Genomic DNA, 22,201 nt, shown 5'->3' on the forward strand with positions numbered 1-22,201 from the left:
GGCTCATTCTTAGTTTGGTGATCTAACCGCCAGCCCACTCTGCTGTGAAGACAGCCTTTCCTGCTCAGTCCTGGGGCCCACAGGGTCTCTCAGCTGACGTGTGTGTCTCTTAAAGCACTCCTCTGAGGAGCGGGTGGTGGAAGACAGTGTTGTCACCGTCTTCTACAACTTGATCCTTCTCCCATCTTGTTATTTGTTCCTTTATAATCTCCCACTGCCTTCTCTCTCTCTCTCTCTCTCTCTCTCTCTCTCTCTCTCTCTCTCTCTCTCACACACACACACACACACACACACACACAAGCAGGTCAAAATAATAAAAGATCTCTAAAACCTAGGAAATTTGATTCCCTAATTTTAGCCTAGGTTTTTCTTTCCAATACAATTGGAACACACCAACATATTTTCTCAATACATTGTTATAAAGTCAAAGTTTCAAAGACAGATTCACAAGTTATTTTGAGGGAGGAGGGAATGGAGATTGTTGTTGTGTGAGAGCATGAAGAAGAATGAATCCATCCCAAAACGTGCGTGTACATGTGTCTTATTTCCTGGAGCTAAACAATCTGGCTGGTAAACAAGTTTCAGGCCTGGAGGGGTCCTGGGGGAGGCAGTGTAGGTTTGTAAATGTCACTCTAAAGACTAGAGAAGTTGAGGTAAGCCAGGCTTGATTTCTAGGGGGCTGATTTCTCCACAAGGGATGGTAAAAGGTCAAGTAGCCCCTTAACTTTTAACCTCAATGACAGAAAATGCCTAAAACTGGGACAAGGAATGGGGGAAAGGAATCTTCTCTAAGACCCCAGAGCAAAGGTTGTGAGTGGCCTTAGGGCTGAGCTCTCAATGCCTACCTCCAGCTCCTGCTCAGGCTGCCCGAAGTCCCTAACTCTTCCCCCACTCACCATTCCCCCTGTCCTCCACTCCCACCCCAAATCCATCCCAGACTTTCAGGGAGGCAGGGCTGCAAGGGTCCTGCTGGTATGGGAAAGGAGGCTAACTGAGCAGGTCCAGGGAATATGCTGGCTCTAATTCTGAAAGGCCTGGGAACCAGGGAGTCCTCAGCAGTGGGGTGTGGTGAGGGGGTGAGCAGGGACAGGGGAGTGCTTAAACTCTGCCCCCCTCCAATAAAACAGAAGCCTTTTCTACAGAGGTTATGGTGAGGAAGAAAATTATTGGTCAGTTGATATATAAGAAACTAAATTTATTACTTTAATAAAAAGTAGTTTAGTTTACTGGGTGGGAATGCTGACTGGTGCAGCCACTGTGGAGAACAGTATGGAGCTTCCTCAAAAAACTAAAAATGGAACTCCCATTTGACCCAGTGGTCCCACTTCTAGGAATATATCCCAAGAAACTAGAAACACCAATCAGAAAGGATATATGCACCCCTATGTTCATAGTGGCACAATTCACCATAGCTAAGACTTGGAAACAGCCTAAGTGCCCATCAGCAGATGAGTGGATTAAAAAACTGGCAAATCGCCAAAACCGGTTTGGCTCAGTGGATAGAGCGTCGGCCTGCGGACTGAAAGGTCCCAGGTTCGATTCCGGTCAAGGGCATGTACCTGGGTTGCGGGCGCATCCCCGGTGGGAGATGTGCAGGAGGCAACTGATCGATGTTTCTCTCATCATCGATGTTTCTAACTCTCTATTTCTCTCCCTTCCTCTCTGTAAAAAAAAATCAATAAAATATATTAAAAAAAAACAAAAAACTGCCTAACTGTTAAAAAAAAAAAAAAAAAAAAAAACCTGGCAAATCTACACAATGGAATACTACACTGCTGTAAAAAAAGAAGGAATTCTTACCATTTGCAACAGCATGGATGGAACTGGAGAGCATTATGCTAAGCGAAATAAGCCAGTCAGAGAAAGATAAATACCACATGATCTCACTCACTTATGGAACATAATGAACAACATAAACTGATGAACAAAAACAGATTCAGAGACAGAGAAGCATCAATCAGACTGTCAAACCTCAGAGGGAAGGCAGGGGAGGGTGGGGGTAAGGGGGAGAGATCAACCAAAGGACTTGTATGCATGCATATAAGTCTAATCAATGGACACAGACACCAGGGTGGTGAGGGCATGAGTGGGGGAGGTGGGGGTGGGGCAATAGGGAGATAAGGACACATATGTAATACCTTAAGCAATAAAGAAAAAAAAAGTAGTTCAAGGTTATCCATGTTCAGAATTTTAGACTGTATGAAAACTAAATATATGAAAGGCAGGGACAACCAGAATGGGAAAATCCTAATGGCATATATGGATGGCTGCCAGAACGATTAATTCCTGTTACTCTATACTAAAATGGCAGATGATGAAAGGAATTTAGGAATTCAACATTTCTTCAATGGGTCCCTCTAACCTGGCGTCCCTGCAGTGTCCAGGAACAAGCAGATATTCATAAACAGTTACTGGGGGTGGGGGGCTTGGGAGGGTGGGGGTGGGGGTGGGTTTAGAGGGCTATTTGCATCTTCAAACTAAGATTCCTGCAAGGATTTTTAAAATGTGTAAGAATCGTCCTGACCGGTTTGGCTCAGTGGATAGAGCGTCAGCCTGCGGACTAAGGGGTCCCAGGTTCGATTCCGGTCAAGGGCATGTACCTTGGTTGCAGGCACATCCCCAGTAGGGGGTGTGCAGGAGGCAGCTGATCGATGTTTCTCGCTCATTGATGTTTCTAACTCTCTATCCCTCTCCCTTCCTCTCTGTAAAAAATCAATAAAATATATTTTAAAAAATGTGTAAGAATCTTTGAGCAGGAACCAGGGAAACAGTGTAGCCTATCAAAATAGCTAATCATTGAACTTTATAAGCGGGCCTGTTGAAGTAATAAGTTTAACTCACGTTGTTGCTGGGGGCTGTAAGGCTTTTTAAAGCAATTTATTTGAACTCCTTACATTCCAGTATTACTTTTCTTTCAGGAGCTCAAATTATTTTATGTGTTTCTTTTCAATATTCTGCGATGCAGAACCAGCTATTATCATTTCCCTTGATAAATAGGGAAACAATTTAACTGCTTTAAATTGCAAAGAGATTTAATATCAGGTTTGAACTCTGGGTTCCTCCTTTCCACTGGTCTCTGTTGTTTAAGTGCATGGCGACTTTTCTGGAATTGTCAAATATGAGACCTTGAAGGGATTATCATCATAGTTTTTGATATAAGGACCAAAAATCGATCATTCTCCTTCCTCTAGAACAGGAGAAGGGAGCCTTTTTTCTGCCAAGGGCCATTGAATATTGATAACATCATTCACGGGCCATACAAAATTATCAACTTAAAAATTAGCCTGCTCTATTTGGTCAAACATTTAATAACTCCCCCCTAATTCCTTGGCAGGGTCAGACCTTATAAGGCCCTTGGGCCAACATTCCCCACTCCTGCTCTAGAACCTTTGCCCGAGCAACTCAAAATACTCTGCAAATATTAGTTCTCTACTTGCTGACACAAGTCCTCATAAGGAAGCTTCTCCTTGCATTTTCAGATGTATGAACTGAAACCAGTTTACTGGTTCCCAAAGTATCTACAACGGGGTTGGTAACAGGAATAAAATAAGATTGGATCTTTAAACCACAAACTCTCTTCCTTTTCCAGAGAAGTTGTGATTCCTGATATTCAACCTGCAGGCTGGTACAAAGGATGGTTTCTCTGGTTAAAAGGCCAATCTCAAACGACAAGTAATGCAGATTAATTTGCCTAGATAGTCATGCGTTTGAGATCAGTATAGTGGATTAAAGGTAAATTAGCAACTGTGTTCTAAGATTTTAAAGAAATTTTGAACAAGGTGGAATTTTTTCTTAAAAGATAAATATTCATCAAGATAGAAACTAATCTCTTTAAGGCAAGTCATTATTTTCTGTTCAGTCAGAGGATAAAATATTATATACCATAATAATGACTATGGGACAGATGAAATAATTCAGCCACGAATTATTCTCCAAAAATAGAAATAACAGCAAACAAAAACATACTATACATACAGGCACACCCTGCTTTAAATATATCCAACATGAAAACTCACATTTTCTAACACGGAAAATGAGCGTGTGGCTATATTTCAAAGGATTCATTTGCTTCACAAAAGGAGGTGGGTATCTTCCCTAAACCAAAGAAATCTGTGGACTTTCTGGAGCCTCTACTGCATTCTATGTGTCTGGTCAAATCACTGAGCTGCCTCAGTTTCCCTCAATTCCAGCTACTAACAGAGTTGCTGAGAAAGAGGTTTACCTGAGAAAGCACTCATTCAAATGCTTTGAAAATGTAAAGCAACATGCAAAAATGAGGTATGGTTTTTAAAACAGAATTTGGATCACAAAATATTTATATTTCACACTTTTTCTTGAATTAATCTATTCTAGAAGGAGAAATAAGCTAGTATGCAAGTTTTACATTGTGTTGTACCTCAGAGCTTTTATTCTGGTAACTTTACCAGTGATATTGAATTTGATTTTTTTTTCTGTTTTATTTTTTCTTATTAAATTTATTGGGTGACACTGATTAACAGGATCATATAGGTTTTAATTGTGTATCTCTATGATACATGATTTGTATATTGCATTGTGTGTCCACCACACGAAGTCAAATAGGCTGTTTTTGATTGACCCGGCCACTGAGGATCAGAATAACATGATAGTGGGGTTTTTTTGTTTTTTTTTTGCCATTCATTTCACTTGCATCATGCATTATGTATTTTTGTTGTTTCCAAAAAGGAGGTAATGATTTATAGGGAATATTTCAAATTAATATTAACTCAGGCAATATTATCCAAACCTTTTCTTCTAAGAACACCATGGACATTTTATGGAACCCACTTTAAAGGAAATAAAAGAAGCAGTTACAGATCAACTTTAAACTCCACCCTCCTCAAATAGGAAGCAATTCTGGTCAAAGCAATTGTAGGGGTGGGGCTGGGGCTGGAGGAGAAGGCTAAAGGGGACTGGTTTTGATGGAAGGAAGGATTACAAATTGCTCAGAAGATGGCAGAGGTGTAGTAGACCTTACAGGACAATGTAATTCTCTTTCTTTCCTACTCTGAATATTAATCTGAGGGATATACTATACCCAAACAGCTTGTAGGAAAATATCTTGATTTCTGTTCACCTATGCATTATCCAAAATAATGGATTATTTTAGGGTTAAAAAAATAAGTTGATTTCCATAATCAGTTTTTTCTTTGTAGGTTTTGTGAGCAGTTTTATTTCCTAATTGGATAAATCAAATAGATTTATGAAACTGCAATGAGAAGCCTCTATTTTGACACCATTACTTATATTGGACACATTTAAAAAATCAACTACAGCTTCCCTTAAGGCAGTGGTTCTCAACCTGTGGGTCGCCAACCTGTGGGTCCTTTCACAGGGGTCACCTAAGACCATCGGAAAACACATATATAATTACATATTGTTTTTGTAATTAATCACTATGCTTTAATTATGTTCAATTTGTAACAATGAAAATACATCCTGCATATCAGATATTTACATTACGATTCATAACAGTAGCAAAATTACAGTTATGAAGTAGCAACGAAAATAATTTTATGGCTGTGGGTCACTACAACATGAGGAACTGGGGGAGAACCAAGATGGCGGCATAGGTTAACGCCGGAGTTTGCTGCTTTGAACAACTACTTCAAAAGTGAAACTAAAACACGGAACGGACATCACCCAGAACCACAGGAACGCTGGCTGAGTGGAAGTCCTACAACTAGGAGGAAAGAGAAACGCATACGGACACTCAGAGGAGGCGCAGTGCTGAAGTCAAATTCTGAGGTGCGGAGTGCGCGGAGCAGGCTGGCGGCGGAGGGCGCGGTTGGCGTTTTCAATCGGGAGGGAGTCGCAGACTCTGAGCTCCAGATCCGGGCGAGTCTTTAGGGACTCAGACTCAAACGGGAGAAGCGGGACTGTCTGGCTTCAGTCAGAGCGAGTGCAGCTTTCTCTCCCAGCTTTGCAGCGGGTGCTGGGACTCAGAGAGGCAGAGCCCCTGGGGACAGGACTGAGAGCCGCCATAACTGCTCTCTCTGGCCCACCCTGTTGATCCTGTGCGACCTGCCCTGCCCAAGCCCTGCACAGAGGCATTTGCCGGATAGCCTCAGGCAAAGGCTAGATTAGCACCTCCCTAGAGGACAGAAGTTCTCTCACTGCTGACACAGCTGATTCTCATAGCCACTTGGCCTGGAGGTCAAACCCTCCCTGGAATTAGCTAAAACAATCAAGATTTATCTATAAGACTGCGAACAAAGACCACTAGGGGGTGCACCAAGGAAGCATAACAAAATGCGGAGACAAAGAAACAGGACAAAATTGTCAATGGAAGAAATAGAGTTCAGAACCACACTTTTAAGGTCTCTCAAGAACTGTTTAGAAGCTGCCGATAAACTTAATGAGATCTACACGAAAACTAATAAGACCCTCGATCTTATATTGGGGAACCAACTAGAAATTAAGCACACACGGACTGAAATAACGAATATTATACAGACGCCCGACAGCAGACCAGAGGAGCGCAAGAATCAAGTCAATGATTTGAAATGCGAGGAAGCAAAAAACATCCAACCGGAAAAGCAAAATGAAAAAAGAATCCAAAAATGCGAGGATAGTGTAAGGAGCCTCTGGGACAGCTTCAAGCGTACCAACATCAGAATTATAGGGGTGCCAGAAGATGAGAGAGAGCAAGATATTGAAAACCTATTTGAAGAAATAATGACAGAAAACTTCCCCCACCTGGTGAAAGAAATGGACTTACAGGTCCAAGAAGCGCGGAGAACCCCAAACAAAAGGAATCCAAAGAGGACCACACCAAGACACATCATAATTAAAATGCCAAGAGCAAAAGATAAAGAGAGAATCTTAAAAACAGCAAGAGAAAGAAACTCAGTCACCTACAAGGGAATACCCATACGACTGTCAGCTGATTTCTCAACAGAAACTTTGCAGGCCAGAAGGGAGTGGCAAGAAATATTCAAAGTGATGAATACCAAGAACCTACAACCAAGATTACTTTATCCAGCAAAGCTATCATTCAGAATTGAAGGTCAGATAAAGAGCTTCACAGATAAGGAAAAGCTAAAGGAGTTCATCACCACCAAACCAGGATTATATGAAATGCTGAAAGGTATCCTTTAAGAAGAGGAAGAGGAAGAAAAAGGTAAAGATACAAATTATGAACAACAAATATGCATCTATCAACAAGTGAATCTAAGAATCAAGTGAATAAATAATCTGATGAAAAGAATGAACTGTTGATTATAATAGAATCAGGGACATAGAAAGGGAATGGACTGACTATTCTTGGTGGGGAAAGGGGTGTGGGAGATGTGGGAAGAGACTGGACAAAAATCGTGCACCTATGGATGAGGACAGTGGGTGGGGAGTGAGGGCGGAGGGTGGGGCGGGAACTGGGAGGAGGGGAGTTATGGGGGGAAAAAAAAGGGAACAAATGTAATAATCTGAACAATAAAGATTTAATTAAAAAAAAAACAAAACAAAACATGAGGAACTGTATTAAAGGGTCGCGGCATTAGGAAGGTTGAGAACCACTGCCTTAAAGTAAGTAGATGACAGGGAATTGCTAAACAAACAAGGAAGCAAAACTTTTAGATAACCTTCTATTAGAGAAGAGAATAGCATTCACAGTCAGCACAGCATCTTTTCTTTCAAGCGTCTAGCACCCTCTGCGCCTGGTTAAAAACTAATTTGCTTGGTTCACACTGAGCTCTCAGAGGAGAATGTACAGAGATGGAAGGACAAGCAATTCTTACGGAACAGGTATTGTTAAGTGTATGCCACAGATTTTGCCACCTCCATTGAGAAGATGAAGACCATTCTCAGCAATCAGACTGTCGACATTCCAGAAAATGTCAACATCACTTGGAAGGGACGCACAGTTACTGTGACGGAACCCAAAGGCACCCCATGGAGGGACTTCTATCACATAAATGTAGAACTCAGTTTCCTTGGGGAAAAAAAATAGGTTCTGGGTTGACACATGAGCTACCATTTGCACTATCTGCTGTCCTGTACAGAACAAGGGTGTTACACCAGGTTTCCGTTACAATATAAGGTCTGTGTACGCTCAACTCCCCACCAACACTGTTATTTAGGAGAATGGTTCTCTTGTTGAAACCCACAATTTCTTGGGTGAAAAATACATCTGCACGGTTCGGGTGAGGTCAGGCATTGTTTGTTCAGTATCTCAAGCCCAGAAAGATGAATACATTTTTTAAGGAGCTGACATTGAACTTGTATAAAATTCAGCTGCTTTGATTCAACAAGCCACAACTTTAAAAAGAAGGATATCAGAAAATATTTGGATGGTATCTCTGTTTCTGAAAAAGGAACAGGCCAGCAGGCTGATAAATGAGATCCACATTGTCCAGCTATAGAAACAACAAGATGTCAGGTGATTCCTCAGCCTTACCTTGATTTTTAAAGATGCAATAAAGGCCGTGTATTGATTTGGGGGGGGAATATGTATGCATGGAAATCAGTCAGCATTCACTGCTGGTATTAATTTAAATGCTACACTTAGCCTGGCTGGCATGGTTCAGTGGTTAAGCATCGACCTATGAACCAGGAGGTCATGGTTTGATTCCCAGTCAGGGCACATGCCCCGGTTGTGGGCTTGATCCCCACTGTGGTGCCTACAGGAGGCAGCTGATCAATGATTCTCTTTCATCACTGATGTTTCCATCTCTCTCTCCCACTTTCTTTTTCTCTGAAATCAATAAAAATCTATTTTAAAAAATAAAATAAAATAATATATGCTACATTTAATTGTGCTCACAAACAGTTGCCTTCACAGTGTGGATTCACAATGGTCTTTTTGGTGGAAAGAGAACTTGGAGGTCTAAACACTATCACCTCTGGTACTTGGTCTTTCTACAGGAACCTTTGGGTAATAATAGCGCTCTTTCTCTGCACACCTTACAAATATTTCACTTCTTCCATTAGAGAAAAATTGGGGGCATGCCATTACAAGTAAGACATGGCATCTTGAAACTTACTAGAAGAAATCTGTATAGCAATTCATATTTCTGTGGCTCCTTAGAATTATTTACCAGTAACTTAAAAGAGAATATGAAATATGTTAGGACCCATCAAGAACCATATTATCAGGACTCTTCGAGTTGGTGACACATTTTTGTTTGTGAGGCATATAACACAGGATTCTTTTCCCCAGACTTAAATTAAAAAAGCAAACTAACTTCCTTTATCTTCTTTTATTGCATTATAAGAAAAATGACCAGATATGCAACAATTTCACACATTGCATAGAACTCAGGTAGGTACTTGCTCAGGTTGGAAAACGAGTAGAAGTTGTTGGTTTCAAAAACAATGGTGAAAAGATGTTTTAAAGCACATCGAAGTCTAATAATGTTTTGCATTATTGAGAAATTAACAAAATGTGTGCGGTGTGATTATTGTGTAATTCTTATTACAGTTAACACAGCTCACATAATCAACCCTAGGAAACAATTCAGTGTAGCGGGGGTACGCCTGGATAGTACTGCCTATGATTTCTTACTAAGCTGAATATACCAGCCGTCGGCATTGGTGGCGTAGTGGTGAGCACAGCTGCCTCCCAACAAAGTTGACTATGCCTGGGACAGACCAGCTCTCTTGGGAGAATGGGCCACATGCTCCATGTGCCACTCTGTGACTAGTCAATGGATATACCAACCAACCACCAAAAATCCTTACTTTTCAGGAGCCCCCTAAGCAATTTGAGGTTATCCTTTGATGCATCAGTTTATGGCATTTTGGGGCCAATTTCAAATTACTGCAATAGATAACTACAAAAAAATATAGATTAAAAAGGCCCTTTCATAGTGCTGGTGGCTATAAATGCATTTTGTTTGGATAGCCAGAATATGTGATTATAGAATTTGTCATTATAAATTGGTAACTTAGCACTGGCTAAGGACTACATTGCTACAGTCTGGAAATGTCTAAATCTCTTAATTCGTATAATTTGTCTCCTTTGGCGTTCCTACCAATTCACTTGCTGAGATATCCCCATAGTGATTACTTTAGAATTGCAATGACAAGTATCACATTATACTCTCACAATGATGCAACAGTCAAAAAGATGAATTTTTGGAACTCACAAATTTAAATTTTTTTTTCTTTATAAAACTCACCACAGGTTTTGTAATGGTCTTAAGTCATCATATTTCTATAGCTTCTCAATTGCTAGGGCTAACCTTTTTCCTTCCAACTGATTTTCACATCTTCTATCCCTTCTCTTTTAAATCCACCAAATCTGCCAAGTGTGGTTTCAGAAAACCTTTGCATTTTCTGTGTTTCTCCTCTGCTGAAACATCTTCTGTGACTCATAATGGCCAAATCTTTAACTTGTATTAAGATCTCCTTCTATACTGTGAGGTGGAGGAGGGGTGAGGGAAGGCTGTCCATGGAGGACACAACTGAACTGCGTTTTGAGGGGCCTGCAAGAGTTAACCAGGCCCAGAAAAGGGAGGGAGGAGTGGGGTAGGGGTAGGCGTAAGAACACCATGTAAGATAAATGCACATGTTTGTTTGGTGGGCTGTGGGAGTAGTGGTGATAGGATGACAGTTGAGGAGTTGCAGGCATTAGATCATGAAGACTTTGGAATGCCATGTTGAATGAGGATTTTACTCTTGCAGATAACAGCAAGAAATGAATCAGAAGGATAATAAATCAGAAGATGGTTTGATGAGACTTCAGAAAATTTACTCTAGTAGCTAGAGGGAGAATGGATTGGAGTGAGGCCAGACTAAAGCAGGAAGAGGTTACCTTATCTTTCCAGTAAATTTTATCTCCTCAACATGAAGACTCACATCCTTTACTTCCATGTCTAGTACAGTCCTGCATTAGCAGTTGACAAGTTAATTGTTGATGAGTCATATTTCCTTGTCCATTCAAAATCTGCTAGCCACACAATTCAGTTGACACTTAATGCTTCAGGCTGACATCTATCCTGTGGCTTGCCACCATGAAGCCAAAATGTGAGGAAAGTGGTTGCTTGTGTGTTTTTGCCTTGGAGTACATGTAAGATACTCAAATATTTTCTACTGTTTCTCTGTCATTCTGGAAACATATAGGGAAGAAAAATTTCTCCCAAATGTAGGCAGACTTTCTTCCTGAGTGACTAAGAAATCTGACTATGCTCATTTTGGCAAGGTTAGTTAGACATTTGGATAATATATATTTACTCTGGTTCTCTTCTCTGTGTGGCTTGTTTATTTATCTGTAATATTTTGGTGGTCTATAATAACTTCCGATTATCTGTCAAGGAAAGTTCCTGTTTGTTTCCTTCAAAGAAAAAAAGGTAATCAAGATACAATAATTCTGATGTGATCCTTCTCAACCCCATCCCATGGTTGTATTACTGAGATTTAAGATTTAGTGGGAACAATTTACTAAACTTCTAATGAGCAATATTTTCTTCTGAAAATAAAGGAATGGCTGAAATCTGGTTATCATGCTTTGGCCAGTTAATATTGTTAAAGCCTAAAGCTGATTATTCCAAGATATAAATATGTGAATTATTTTAATGATAGTGGTGATTGTGTTTTCTTTTTTTGTAAATATGCATTTTTCTCTAAGGCTACATATTGGGTTCCCTAGCTCATCTTTAAGTATTTAAGAACATAACAAACTGTTTTTATGTCCAATATTCAATCACCCAATCATCATTAACTGCATTACACAGAGATACACAATAGATTTCTTATTATTTCCATTGGAAGAGGACCTGAAATTCTATTATTATTCTTACCCTAATAAGGCAAGGGAATGAGATGGCTCATTCTAATACAAAGATTAAGTTTTTTCCTAATTTTGTATATCCCACTTGCATTGCCTTTTACTGTTTACTTCCCCAGGAGAAGTATGGTGCTTCTGTCTTCACATATTTGTGTACATGCAAAATAGCTGGAAAACATTAATCTCAGAATTGTATAACTTAAAATTCCTGAATGTCATCTGAGATAGAACTAAATTATATTATTATAAGTCACATTAATCAAGTCTGATTTTTAAATACCAGAGGTCTTAGCAACATTTTGTTATTATATTTAATTGTTATCATTGATAAGTTGCCAATAATATGTGTCCTCTCAGAAAATCTTTTTTTTTATATATGTCAATAGTGGAACAATCCACCCTTTTTACTTGCGAAGTGTGAACAGAAAGCTACTATATTTCTCTAGGACATTTACAAAGAGTTTTCTTCACCTTAAGAAGAAACTGAATAAAGAGAAAATCATTTTTATTGATCAGACCAGAAATTCAATTTGAGTGTAAAATCAATGTTAACTATTTGAAGATAAAATAATATAAATATGTGTAGCCTTAATTTATTATATGGGAAAACCATTTACAGTTGATATCCAAAACAACACTTCAGGAGAATGAGCTAATGTGAACAACAAATACCTAGAATATCTAATTCAAGTGAGCTACCCTGTGTTCCTATGATTGGAACCAGTAGCACAGGGCATAGATAACATTAATGGAGCCTTTTAAGACGCCAGAGTGAACAGTCTTCTTCTCTTTAAGGTAATTTCCTGTATCTTATCTGTGACACATAGGCAAGAGGAACGTTTACAATCACACACTGTTCCACTGATTCTGAAACCTCTCTACCAGACCCTGCCTTACCCACAAAAGATGTGTTCTCACCATTTCTAGGGGTGAAGAGCTCATTTTTCGGTAATCAGCATTGTCTTAACATTCTACTTCCTTTGACTAATTATAATCAGAAGAATTTCTTAAAAAAAAAAACACTTTTTTTTTTTTTTAAATTCTCTGCAAGCAATTTGCTAGACACTGGACAGAAGGTCACCCATGGGCAATATATTAGGCAGACATGGAATATTAAATCAGGTGGCACTACCAACACTTTCCTTTTTCTTTTTTTTTAAATATTTTTTAAATATATTTTATTGATTTTTTACAGAGAAGAAGGGAGAGGGATAGAGAGCTAGAAACATCGATTAGAGAGATCGATCAGCTGCCTCCTGCATGCCCCCAACCGGGGATGTGCCCGCAACCAAGGTACATGCCCTTGACCGGAGTCGAACCCGGGACCCCTCAGTCCGCAGGCCGACGCTCTATCCACTGAGCCAAACCGGTTCGGCACTACCAACACTTTTCATTCAGAGCAGCATAGCCATGACCTTACCACCCTATTATTGAAGTCTTTTTTTTTCCTCCCCTCTCCTAATCTCTCCTACCTTCAGAATGACTAGTCACTTTGCTTCCAGAATTGCTTCATTCCTGGAATTCCTTTTTGGCAATAAAAGAATTCGTACAGGATTTGAACTGTGTCTAACTCCCCCACCCCAGTAACACCTATCAATTGCCTTTTTGCTGCCTTAGCCAGTTTTCAGTCCTTTCTCCAGAATTCCCCCTGATGCCAGATATTCAAAAGATATTGTCCAGGGAAACCATTTTAGTAAATGGCATGCCTCAAGTTTTTAAGGTAAAATTTGAAAGAAGTTGCAAATTTTATTAAGATACTGTTGTTCATTGTGTTTTATAAGTATTACAGACAACACTTTAAAACATGACTTTCTTCCTACATGGGCACCCATGGGGGGACAGTGTAATATGTAAAGTGGTAGTATTCCCAAAGTGTAATAACTAGGATTATGGACATTTAAAATTTTTCCCTTTTTCTAATACTTGCAATCCTTAAATGTCTTCTCTGTGACTTTTATAAAAGAATTTTAAAAACTCCCTACAATACAGACTCATTTCACAATGCTGCTGTACACCTCTGCCCCTCTGCCTCCACCCCCATGAGTTACAGCTAACTTTAAAAGTGTTCAGCACAGTTTACAATAACAACACGAGTTAGAATGATTTACAGTGAAAACCACCCACCAATATTAAGGCACTAGAGAGAAACTGATCGGGTTAAAGATCCTTGCAGGGTATTTATCAACAGATCAGCCCCATAGAGGTCATGTTTTTCAGCAGATTATCTGCTGCCTCAATCTTACAGGTATGTCAACAATTCAGAATTCTCCAGGGCCCAAGGAACTAAAAACAGTCAACACCAGGGTCACTTCTTCCCAGAATTTCTTGTGTTGATACAGGATTCTTTCCAGACCAGCACTGTTTCAACAATTGCTTGACTGTTTCAACTGTAGAGACATGACAGTAATACGGAAATAATAAATGCAATACTCACAACCATCAAGAGCCCCCAGACCTTTTCAAAGAACTTGGATTAAACAACATACTTGAACCACCTCTGGTAATTGTTCATGGCACGTTCATGTTAAATTCCTTTTAAGTGGATTACTTCTTTGAGTCTCAGAAAGCTGAGGCTTTAAAGTAAGTAGGTGTTTGCTGCCTTATCTCTCAGCCTGACTTGCATTTCTGTGTAGGTTGCTGAGTGCATTTCAGCTTGCTGGGAAGCTCCCGTTGCAAACAAAATATTTCAAACACTTTGTTCCTTAGTTTGAAGAGCCACTCAGCCAGTTGCCCTTAGCATTAGAGCAGAAGTATCATGACAGTGCACTTTGCTCTACCATATCAATTCTGTGAACTATGACACATTCCTGCTATTCCCGCCTAAAATGTTCTCTCCAGCAACCTCTCTATGTCCAATCCCACTGAATCTTGGGGGATCTAAAATCCCAATTCCTCCAAGCAGCTCCTCAAAGTCCCTTCAGTCAGTGGTCTAATTCATCCTTCTAAACTCCATAACGTACTAGCTGTTCTTTTTTACTGTCACTTACCATGTTTTATTTGATACATTTTTTTTAGAGGTAGGTTTCCTTCTTCAGACCTTAAACTCCTTGCTTTAAAGCAAGCAGAGTCTATGTTTAATTCAATGCCCTTCATGAAGAACAGACTCATTTGATAGTTCTTGAATTCACGAAACAACATGAATTCATCATGCTGTAGAGAGGACAGACAGATCATGTGTGGCTTTGAGACTAAGCGTCCAATAAATGTGGAGAGACCTACACATTCTACATATGTGAAATGACTCCTCATATCTATCTCATATAATTGTTTTAAGGATATAGTAAAATGCAAACATATTTTTAAATAGGGTTAGGCACATACTAGATGCTCAGTAATGCTCCCTTTCCTTCTCTGTTCCTCAGATTTATTGCATAGCTGACGTCCTGTTATTTCTGGCTAGCCACTCTCAGAGGGGACGGAAGACGATCTAATGTGCATCCCTGTGTCTCCAAGCAGAAGCTAGTTTGGCTCTAGTGTAGCACTGGACCTGCACAGAATAAAGGGGTGCAGTGACTCCATTGGTCAACAACTGACCTCAGCTATCCTGAAGCCATTAGTCAGCCTCCTTAACATAAATTTAGGTTTTTTTCCATACACTGTGGCAATTCTGTGTTATCTACACCTCCCACTCTCTCAGAACCACCTCAATTTTATTTATGGAAAAAATGGGAGGGAACTTGGTGTCTGATAAAGATCCTATTTAGTATTAATAACCAAAAAGCTTAATATAACTGATGAGTAGTTTAAAAATTCAGGCTTGGAAGTTTAAATATCAGTTCTGCTACTTACTATCTGTGGGAACCTGAGTCTTACCTAACTGCTTAGTGTCTTCATCTGTACAATGGGGATTAGAGGGTTTACCTAACAGATTTTCTTTTTAGGGGGGTGAGGGGCATAAATAACACAATGAACATAAACCATGTAGTCCAATTCTTGACACATAGTAGGCACTCAGTTACATTAACTATAATCATCAAACAACTGTTTGCCTTTCAAATATGTAAATATTGACTGTCTGATCCTTTAGGATTCTTTTACACGAATTGAAAACTATATGGCCTCCCAGGGTCTGCTATTTTAAATTTCTAGTCCGACCTGCAAGCGTTTTTCTTTTTCCTAATGTGCTCTCCATTTGCCATTGCCGAATTATTTCCTAGAGAAACAGTTCAACATTGCAGGAAACAAACTGATATCCCAACTTAATTAACTGTTCAATTTCTTTCCTGTTCTCTTTTCTATAACCCTTCAATACTTTTATAATGAAAAAAAAAAAACACCTAATAAAAATGGGACTGTGTAGCTTCAATCATCTGATTTTAGCAGGGGAGAAAATATTTCCTGTTTTCTAATTTGTAGAACTAGTTTGCCATCTTCTTCACCTTCCCTCTCCACCGACTATCAATTACTGATACAGTGTTTTACTTTATAAAAACCCCTTTCGCCTCTGAGGGGGTGTGGGTGTGGGTGCTGCGGCGGCCCGGCCAAAGTCCCCCCCCCCCCCCCCCCCGCATCTCCCCCCGCGGGGCACTGACTGTTCTGGCCCAAAGCCTCCTTCCCAATTTTTTCACTTCCTAGATCAACCACTGGCGCAGACACTGGGTGGAGCGCCCCGAAGTACCTGGGCGAGGCACCGCCATCCCAATGTACAGTTTGTAGGAGCGCCAGTACTTTCAGGTTTTCTTTTTCAAAATATTCAATGGGGCCTTAGACTCTTTAAAAAAACTAATAAAACCGAGGGGCGCTTTCCCCTAGGAAAATGATCCTATCGACTTTCTGCATAGCACAGCATTTCAAAGTGTTTACAGACTCCTGGAGCCTCCCCATTAAGACCCCTGGGGGGAGGGGAGGGGGAACGGGGCGGGAGGAGGACGGCGAGGGGAGCCGGTTAAGGAAGAAGTAAAAATCTTAAGACTGAATTCTTTCACATAGATATAGACGTGCATTTAATATACGTTGATACACACAGGACAAAGCTGAGTGGGAGGTTATTTTAGAAAACACTGCTTTCCCCAAGCAAGCCGGTCTGGGTCGCGAGGCGCGGCGGCTCGTACAAAGGGACCGCGAGCAACAGGTGGGCAGGATACCAGGTCCCGCACCCTCAGGAAGCAGGGAGTCGAAGCAACGGGGTGAGGGGGAAAGGGGGAGAAGGAGGAGGGTCGGGCGATACAGGGGGGTGGCGGGCTCCACTCACCGTTGCCCACGAAGCTGCGGCCCTTCCGGGCCAGGGTCTGCTGCACCTGCTCCTGGATCCGCAGGCTCTTGGCCGCCTGGCCGCCGCGGCCGCTGCTCCCCGCCAGCTTCAGCTTGGCCTCGGAGGGCAGAGCCAGGCTGGAGCTGTCCAGCTGCCCCAGGATCTGCTGGCCCAGGACCGTCCGGATGTAGCCGCATTCCGCGGGGGAGCCGGGGGCTGCCATGGGACCGCGGGAGGGGACCGAGCCGCTCGCCTGCTGCGAGATCTGCGGGTGAAGCAGCTGCCGACGAGCCGGGGGCATGGGTGCGAGCCCCACCCCGCCGCCCTGGCCCCGCCCCGCCGCCCCGGCCCCGCCCCCAGCGCCGGTGGGAGGCCGGAGGGGACCAAGGCCAAGGGAGCCCTGGAGCCCAACCTCCCAGGGCGAGGGGGCGCGGCTCCCGCCAGACAGGCGCACTGAGCCGGGGGCGGGGCGGAGCCGGCGGCCAGCCGGGACACCTGGCGAGTTGGACACCTGGTGGTCGCGCACGCTCCACATCACCTAGGCTGCTACCTGCCAGGGCCGCGCCCAACTTTAGTTTCCTTGCTGGGCCTCTGCCCAGCCCTCAGAGGATGATTTCAGCGCCATTGCGGAGCGCCCCGGGCAGGTGATCCCTGAAGAGTCACGTCTCTTCTAGGGCTAAGGTTTGCCTCTGGGATCCCCACGTGATTATTAACCTGGCTAGTCAGGCTATGCCAAACTGTTCGAAACATTTCGTGGTTTTCCTGGACCTGAGGGTGAGAAAGAATTATTTGGTCAGGCAGAAAAAGCAGGAGGAGGGAATTGTGCCAAGAGGACATGCGTGAAATAAAAGATTTTGGTTTTTTATAATCCGGTAGTTGTTTTTTTTCCCTTAGTACAACTTCAGGGATTATGTACTTTTTGCACAGATGCAGTCTCAGAAACATATGTTCTTCCTCATTGAGATCTTCTGTTTCCTCTTACAAATAAATACACATTGTACCCAGTACACTCTCTGCACACGACTCCTCTCCGAGGAACACACCCACACAGAGAAACTCCAGCTAGAGGCGCTAGGGAAGAGCACACTTCTAATAGGTGATACTTTTTAACAGCCCTGCTAATGTTGATTACGTGATCTTTACGACAGGCTCTGTAGGGGGCCCATGGAAGGCACCTCTGACTTTCAATCTCATCTTCCACAACTTGTATTTATCCCGCTATTAAATATGTTTCACACATACTCGACTACTGAGAACTTGAAAGCTAAGCTCAACAGAAAGGGTCCTTGACCTTAAAGTTTACAACCAAAGCCACTCATCCTGATTTTCCTCTTTGGCCTTGAGAGGCAGAAAGAAAAACATCTATCCCAGGTATTAAGTCAGATAGTCTTCCTTTGATTGCTTGGGAAGATGTTTGCTTTTCCTCAAGCCACTCAATTACTGTAAAGCTCCACTCACTCAGATCTGGGGTGGCTAGAGAGCGCAGCTTTCCCCTTCCCCATCCTATGCATGCCATTTTATCTTTATACTAGAGGCCTGGTGCACAAAAATTTGTGCACTCGGGGGGAAGAGGGGGTCCCTCAGCCTGGCCTGTGCCCTCTTGTAGTCTGGGACCCCTTGGGAGATAACGCCCTGCTGGCTTAGGCCTGCTCCTGGGTGGCAGAGGGCAGGCCCAATCCCTAGGTGCAGCCCCTGGTCGGGCTCAGAGCAGGGCCAATTGGGGAGCTGGGGCACCGCCCCCTGTCATGCACAGAGCAGGGCAGATTGGGAGGTTGAGATGCCACCCCTAGTCACGCTCAGGGTAGGGCCGATTGGGGGGTTGGGGCACCGCTCCCTGTCACACTCAAGGCAGGGTCTATAGGGAGGTTGCGGCGCCACCCCCTGTCATGCACAGAGCAGGGCCAATCAGGGGGTTGGGGCGCTGCCCCCTATCATGCACAGAGCAAGGCCCATCAGGGGGGTTGGGGCTCCATACCCTGTCACACACAGAGCAGGGCCGATCAGTGGGTTGAGGAGCACCCCCCTGTCACGCACAGAGCAGGGCGGATCAGGGGATTGAGGAGCTCCCCCCGTCACACACAGAGCAGGGCAGATCAGGGGGTTGGGGTGCCTCCACTGTCACACTCAGGGCAGGGCCGATGGCGGGGGAGGGGTGGGGGGGCAGGGGTTGGGGCACCGCACCTTGTCACACACAGAGCCGCAGGACGATCAGGGGCTTGGGTGATTTGACAGAAGGAAGATGGTCAAAAGCACAGCTTGTGACTGAGGCAGATATGGGTTAAATCTTAGATTGTCCTTTATAAGTAGTGTGGCTTTAAGAAAGTTTCCTTACATTTTTAAGCCTCAGTTCTCTTACCTGCAAAATGGGAGCAATAAGACACCTACCATGAAGTGCTGCTGTAAGGATCGAATGGTAAGTGGTTACAAGAAATCCTCAATAAATAATTGTTCAATGATCTTTAACAGACATCCCCCTGAGATCCAATTTTGGATTTTTTTACTTCCTTTGGTCTCTGCTCATGTCAACTTATCATTTGAATGAGATGCTTATTCAAATACACATTTTCCATAGCTCTTATTTTCATTACACGTGCTTTATGCTTTGGTTATTTAATTATTGTTTCCTTACTGTAGAATAAGCTCCATGAAAGCAGGGATTTTGTTTTGTTCACTGTTGATCTCCAGTTCCTGGAACAGTGCACATAGTAGATAATAGGTATATGTTGAATGAATGAATGAATGAATGAATGATGCATAAAAGCACTTAGTTTATTTATTACATTGTACATAATAATTACTACAACAACTGTTCATAGTACTTATTTAGGCTTTCATACTCTTTTGTTTATTTTTTTGGTAATTTATTGATTTTAGAGAAAATGCATGTGAGAGAGAAACATAAACTTGTTGTTCCACTTAGTTATGCATTCATTGGTTGATTCTTGTATGTGCCCTGACTGGGGATGGAACCCAAAACCTTGATGTATGGGATGACATTCTAATCAACTGAGCTACCCAGTCAGGGCCTGTAACTTATTTTTTAAAAAGTCAGATAGATATCCTATGTACTCTAGGTATTCAATTAATTGTTATGTAGTAATCCCTATAAATAAAAAATTATACTGACATAATTTTTAAATAGTTTCAGAATTCAATAATTCAAGAAAATAATCCTTTTGAAAAGAATATAAACTCATTAAATGGCTCCCTTTGGAGATAAGAATCCTGTTGTAATAGCAACTGTTAATTACCAGGTGAGGAAGTATGCAGACTGGCATTGTGCCCCAAAACGTAGTCTAACTATGCTCCTATTCCAACAAAATGCAGGCCCTGCCCTGTTTCCTGGGAAAACTGCCTAGCCAGCTTCCTAAATTGTGAGCAAGCCCTGAGATGACAGCAGACAGTAGCTTCCAGCCAACAGATTGAAGTGTGGAAGTAAAATGCTCTGAGTACTTTTGTGGTGTTTGGCTGCTCTACAATCTGCTACTTTTTAATATTTAGGCCCAGTTTTGAAAACTCTTTTATTTCTTTTACTATAGGCCCAGTGCACAAAATTCGTGAGGGGTGGGAGGTGTCCCCCAGTCCAGCCTGCACCCTCTCCAATCTGAGACCCCTTGGGAGTTTTCCGACTGCCGGTTTAGGCCCAATTCCGCAATCCAGGACTGCTGGCTCCCAAGTGCTCACCTGCCTGCCTGCCTGCCTGATTGCCCCTAACCGCTTCTGCCTGCCAGCCTGATCACCCCCTAACCACTCCCCTGCCATCCTGATCGACGCTTAACTGCTCCCCTGCTGGCCTGGTCACCCCCAACTGCCCTCCCCTGCTGGCCTGGTCACCCCCAACTGCCCTCCCCTGCTGGTCTGGTCATCCCCAACTGCCCTGCCCTGTTGGCCTAGTCACCCCTAACTGCCCTCCCCTACAGGCCTGGTCACCCCCAATTACCCTCCCCTGCCAGCCCGGTCATCCCTAACTACCCTCCCCTGCCAGCCTGGTTGCCCCCAACTGCCCTCCCCTGCCGGACATCTTGTGTCTGTGGGTGCTGCCATCTTTGAGGACATGACAGTCAATTAGCATATTCCCTCCTTATTAGATAGGATTTTTCATTTACCAACCAAATTTGATAAAAACAAAATAAAAAGTTTGAACCACAGGAATGTAGAAGTGGAACATAAATAACAGATAACTTAATTATGAGGCTACAGTTCCTTCTGCTGGGAACTTAAAATAATGATTCAGAAATTCTTGAACTTTACACTTGCATTTTTCTTTGATTTACACACTCCACCTTTAAAGCACTAATCTTTTATTGTTTTCAAATCTACAGTTAGGGCTTCTTCAGAGTAATTTTACTTCCTTTAGCCCAGCGGTTCTCAACCTGTGGGTCATGACCCCTTTGGGGGTCGAACAACCCTTTCACAGGGGTTGCCTAAGACCATTGGAAAACACATATATAATTACATATTGTTTTTGTGATTAATCACTATGCTTTAATTATGTTCAATTTGTAACAATGAAAATACATCCTGCATATCAGATATTTACATTACAATTCATAACAGTAGAAAATTACAGTTATGAAGTAGCAATGAAAATAATTTTATGGTTGGGGGTCACCACAACATGAGGAACTGTATTAAAGGGTCACGGCATTAGGAAGGTTGAGAACCACTGCTTTAGCCATATATAAATTCCATTATGGGAAATTTCAATATGCAAAACATTCAGGAAGTTCCTAAAAAACTAAATATAGTATAAATTATAGAGTGGAAATATTATTATTATTTTTAAAATATATATTTTATTGAGTTTTTACAGAGAGGAAGGGAGAGAGATAGAGAGTTAGAAACATCGATGAGAGAGAAACCTCGATCAGCTGCCTCCTGCACGCCCCCCATGGGGGATGTGCCCGCAACCCAGGTACATGCCCTTGACCAGAATCGAACCTGGGACCCTTCAGTCCGCAGGCCGACGCTCTATCCACTGAGCTAAACCGGTTTCGGCAGTGGAAATATTATTTTAATGGAGAACTTTAAATAACATGAACAGCATCAAAACTCTTTGATTCATATTTAAAAGATAAACTCTTAATACATTTTCATGAATGTCTTCCCTCACGAACTATTTTCCTGTTACTATTTATAGGCATTATTTTCTATTGCTTTTAAAAAGTATTTCTTAAATTAGTATTTCTGGCAGATAGAAAATTTAAAATAAACCTCAGGTTTTGTTTCCTTTTTTAGCACATGGACGTGTTGCCAAGGCAATGGGT

The 22,201-nt window shown here is 42.1% G+C and overlaps 1 protein-coding gene and 1 non-coding gene across 2 annotated transcripts in view; both read right to left on the minus strand.

Moving 5' to 3' along the window:
- The window catches only part of PKP2 (plakophilin 2), an 81,353-nt gene extending 64,129 nt beyond the window's left edge, over positions 1-17,224 (minus strand). Inside the window, exon 1 of the mRNA XM_059682548.1 lies at positions 16,935-17,224. Within this exon, the coding sequence (XP_059538531.1) occupies positions 16,935-17,157 (223 nt within the window). The 5' untranslated portion in view covers positions 17,158-17,224. The remainder of the gene's footprint in view (positions 1-16,934) is intronic.
- Positions 12,118-12,246, minus strand: LOC132229016 (small Cajal body-specific RNA 24). The gene has a single exon (XR_009451595.1). It is a non-coding gene; the product is annotated as a small Cajal body-specific RNA 24 (non-coding RNA).
- Positions 17,225-22,201: the final 4,977 nt, after the last annotated feature.

Source organism: Myotis daubentonii, chromosome 2 (assembly GCF_963259705.1).
Source record: "Myotis daubentonii chromosome 2, mMyoDau2.1, whole genome shotgun sequence".
In the NCBI taxonomy this organism is placed as follows: domain Eukaryota; kingdom Metazoa; phylum Chordata; class Mammalia; order Chiroptera; family Vespertilionidae; genus Myotis; species Myotis daubentonii.